Source organism: Epinephelus moara, chromosome 17, assembly GCF_006386435.1.
Source record: "Epinephelus moara isolate mb chromosome 17, YSFRI_EMoa_1.0, whole genome shotgun sequence".
NCBI lineage: Eukaryota > Metazoa > Chordata > Actinopteri > Perciformes > Serranidae > Epinephelus > Epinephelus moara.
This window is the reverse complement of record NC_065522.1, coordinates 26837992-26842162: the sequence shown is the minus strand read 5'-3', so window position 1 is coordinate 26842162 and position 4171 is coordinate 26837992. Positions and strand designations below refer to the sequence as shown.

Below are 4171 nucleotides of genomic sequence, written 5' to 3'. Positions count from 1 at the left end.
CCCCCCCCCCCCCACCCAACCCCCCCACCCCCCCTAAGCCAGCCTTACAGGGATGCCGTGGCGCTCTCTAATGCCGGAGCGGAGGATGCAGGACACCACACAGCAGAAGTCCAGCAGTGGCATGCAGCAGCACCAGCCATAGTCACTTGCAGCCTGACACTGCATGCAGGGGAAGCACCAAAGACCACAGCAACCTGGAGGGCAGGAGAGAGGAGTGTGTTTTTGTACTGACATTTTTCCCCGTGACAGTTCCTTTAAACACACTTACAGTAAAAGGTTGGTTTCCTGCGAACTGTTGTCTGAGGCTCTGAGGGAGCTTTATCAGGTCTCATAAAATAATCTTGAGGTCTCGGCAAGGGCGTAGGTTTGGTTTCAAAAGTTTGGGAGGCTATATGGCATTTATTCCCTTAATTTATACACATTAAATCAATCCAGCAGATCTTCTCTAATCTGGACTACGGTGGCTGGGAAGTCAGAGGATGATGGAGACTTTGATATTGTAGTTAGAAGCCTGGAGCCTGAACTATACCAGGATTAAAGTCGGGATATCTCTGCCTCTGCTGCTTCCTGTTTTTAAAGTTGCCTCTTGTGAGTCCAGCAGTACTAAATTGCTGGAGAACGTCTTTGTTTCTTAGTCTTAGGCAAAACCTCAAGTGTGGTATATTTTTTCAAAGATGTAAATCAGTATTTTGTACCAGTATTTTGTTAAAACCAACATAGGTACGGTTTTCAACATTGTATTTTTTATTTATTTGCAGGATCAAGGATGAACTTTGAGCCTCTGCTGTTACGCCAACATAACCGAGAAGTCCTTGAAATGCTGAGAAAAATGGAAATTTGGACAACTGGACAAACCCTGTGTGAAATGATCAGATGCTCATTTCCTTCGCAGATAGTTTATCCAACAGAGAGACACTCACAGAAAGTTGTTTTGACTGGACCACTGAGCGTAGTTACATAGCCGTCGTCATGTTTACATTTCACACAGATAGCAATATTACAGCTGCTACTGTTTCTACATCAATATGGGTGACATTTATGTGCATACAGTACGCTGGGAAAAAACGTCTGCTGAGATGAGTGACACAAACTGGTGAGCAACACTACTGAGGTGTGTTGGATGAACTTACAGGTGCCCATATCGCTGCAGCAATCACAGAGGCCGGTGCTCCATGTCCCAGGGCCGTGGGAAGTCGTCACCACTCTCACCACCTGGGTTGGCTGCTGTTGGACGGCCATGTCTGAAGGATACAAGACAGATATTGATAAACTTCTCGGGATGTTTTCTGGTTCACGTAAACAATAACAAAGTCAAGTTTACACACAACTAGGAATACCCCATGTGTTTATGACTACATCTTGTTGAGTAATCATATTGAAGAAAGAACTTTAAACAGAGTACTTGTAGATGTGCTAGTATTAAAGCTATCCTTTGGATGGTCTGGCAACTTGTACAGTGTGTTTCCCTGCATTTCAAGCAGTGTAGGCTCGAACAGTAATCTCCAGTAAACCCCAATTAACACCTTTCGAATGAACAGGAAAGCCAACAGGAAATTTACAGTACTCCTGCCTTAAGGTGCTGATGGGACCTGATATGTTATCAAGTATTTATGGTATTTATCTTGGTGGATTGGTCAATAACATACTGTCTGGTGTGGTTATCTTATCCATGTGCAGTTTCTCAATGGATTTATTTCTCAATATCTGCAGATAACTTGATATAAACGTGCGCAAGCCTAAATTAGTTTGTCTACAGGTATCCAACAGCTAAATATAATGTTGTTTTAAGACCTTAAATCTCAGAGTGACTTTTGGAAAAAACAGTTTTTCTTAATCAAGCACTGCAGGTAAGTATGAAGGCAAGTCGCATTATTGTTGTCCAGAGCAAAGGTATGTTTTATGTAGGAACATGGTCATTTAGAGTGACTCAGGTTAATCTACATTTTGCCGACATGTAAGTGCAAGTGTAAAGTAAAAGACGATATAAGGATAGAAGAGCAAAACATGTGTAAATGAAATTAGATCAAAGGTTTGTGGCAATTAAGACCTCACAAATTTGAATTTAAGACAGTTTTTATCTAACAAGGTAAAGTTTTCACTATGTTAATTTCATTTCCATCATTTTTATTGCAGGAAAACGTATCTCATGGGCGGAACAACCAATTTACTGTATTATTCTTGTAGGCTACCAAAAGTCTAATTTGTATTTGCAATAATAATAATAATGTTTTTCACCCCAACCCATAATTTTTGTGTCCTTGTACTTTTGGCTGTCTAGCGTATTTAAGCCTATACATTAAAATGTCTTACAGTAATGTTACCACAATGTAAGATTAGGTTAAACAAAATGGTCGCCTATACATATGCACCTGGAATACAGTTAAATAACACTGAACTTAAAACACAATATAAATGTGACTTTTTAGTACACAAATCATATTATACTAATATTTGGTTGTTACGTATTAAATTACAGCTTCAATTAATAATTAATTGTGCTTTGACAGTCCACACACAATTAGTTTAGCCAAATCTAAAACCGGGCAAGGCCAAGTGCAGTAGCTTAATTAGCAAGCTAACGGTAGCTAACTAACAGTCATCGCCGAATTAGCTAGCTAACGTTAGCTAACAGTCATCGCCGAATTAGCTAGCTAACGTTAGCTAACTAACAGTCATTGCCGCATTAGCAGGCTAACGTTAGCTAACTAACAGTCATCGCCGAATTAGCTAGCTAACGTTAGCTAACTAACCATTATCTCCGGCTAGTTCGCTCGATATTTTTAATATGTATTTGATAATATATAATTCTTATAACTCCGAATCCTAACGTCTCTTTAAGCATCGCGAAGTTTATCTTACTTTATTCCATTGAATAGAAATCACAAAATCGTCGTACGAAGAGCATCAGATAGATTTAGGCTAGCTAGCTAACGTTAGCTAACATTGGAACCAAACTCGGCTGTGCTTCTCAATTAGCTGATGGCTAATTAAACTTTAGATTCATGCTTTTACATTCTTTTGGACGCTGTTTATGTCATGTGCGTATCATTTAGCACTTTCCTGACACAGACTGCACCCAGTCATCAATTTTTATATTAGCTAGAAAACAAAAAGGCTTTGGTACATTTAAACTAGCTAATTAATGTTAGGATAAATTAACTTCAACGTTAGCTTAAATGTTCCATTCCCTCAAGTTGTAGGTCAATGGAAATTGTGAAAATGTATCATGACTTAAACTGACATGACAAAACTTTTGATAATAAAGCCAAGTGTACGTTAACTGTAATTCTATCGGACATCATATGGGAACAAGTGTAATGTGGCTATAGATGTAAAATAAATATCACTTTTTGCTTTGTTGTAATCTGTAATGTCTCCTTTTTTTTCCCATTTTTCTAAAGTAAATGGTAAAATGTGGTAATATATTGGTAACTGGAGGTTATAATGAGAGTTATAAGTTCTTTCTACTTTAATCTACAAGTGTTTTATCACTGCAATTAAGTACATTTATTAGCCAAAACAAAAATATGCCGCTGGCTAAAATAAGCAACACCTAAATTATTATTACATTATTATAAACTCATTGCAGGCTTAACATCAGCCAAAGACTGCTAAACGTCCTATTAAGGCAAATGTAAAAACGTCTCCTTACCTTGTCTCTAGTTCTTCCGTAAGCTGTGAAAGACTCAGAGGAAAGTTTGATCCAGTCAGCATGAACGCAGCAAAGTGTGTGATGAAATGTGGTCTGCTGCTTCACTAGTGGTTTCGCTTCAGAGTAAAGCCTGCCCCCATTCAGGCCCTCACACTATCACACCCCACACATAAAACTGATAAAATGTCTTGGGAGTGCCAGATGAACTTTGCATCAAACCCATTACAAGTCATTTGTGCACAAGGATGCAAACTCACAATTTGCACAAGCAACAACATGCAAGATATGTACTACAACTCAACAACAGTGATTCCAGAGTCAGGGCAGTGCCCTGGGGCAATATGTACACAAGGCACAACTGGCACAACAGGATCATGGGTGACTCATGTAACGTTTTGACAAAGTGCCATGCTTTCTACTCACTCCCTGGAGATTTAAAAAGTAGCAGATAGTAGTTAGCAGCTAATTCTAAGAAGATGACAGCGGCCAAAAATGTGAGGTCCAGGAGCTTCTTACCCT

At 39.2% G+C, this 4171-nt stretch overlaps 1 protein-coding gene across 1 annotated transcript in view; it reads right to left on the bottom strand.

The window, feature by feature from the left end:
• Positions 1–3792, bottom strand: part of ponzr1 (plac8 onzin related protein 1) — an 11938-nt gene extending 8146 nt beyond the window's left edge. Inside the window, exons 1-3 of the mRNA XM_050067709.1 lie at positions 3653–3792; positions 1131–1241; positions 49–194 (exon numbers count right to left, since the gene is read on the bottom strand). Coding sequence (XP_049923666.1) covers positions 49–194; positions 1131–1239 — 255 coding nt within the window. The 5' untranslated portion in view covers positions 1240–1241; positions 3653–3792. The remainder of the gene's footprint in view (positions 1–48; positions 195–1130; positions 1242–3652) is intronic.
• Positions 3793–4171: the final 379 nt, after the last annotated feature.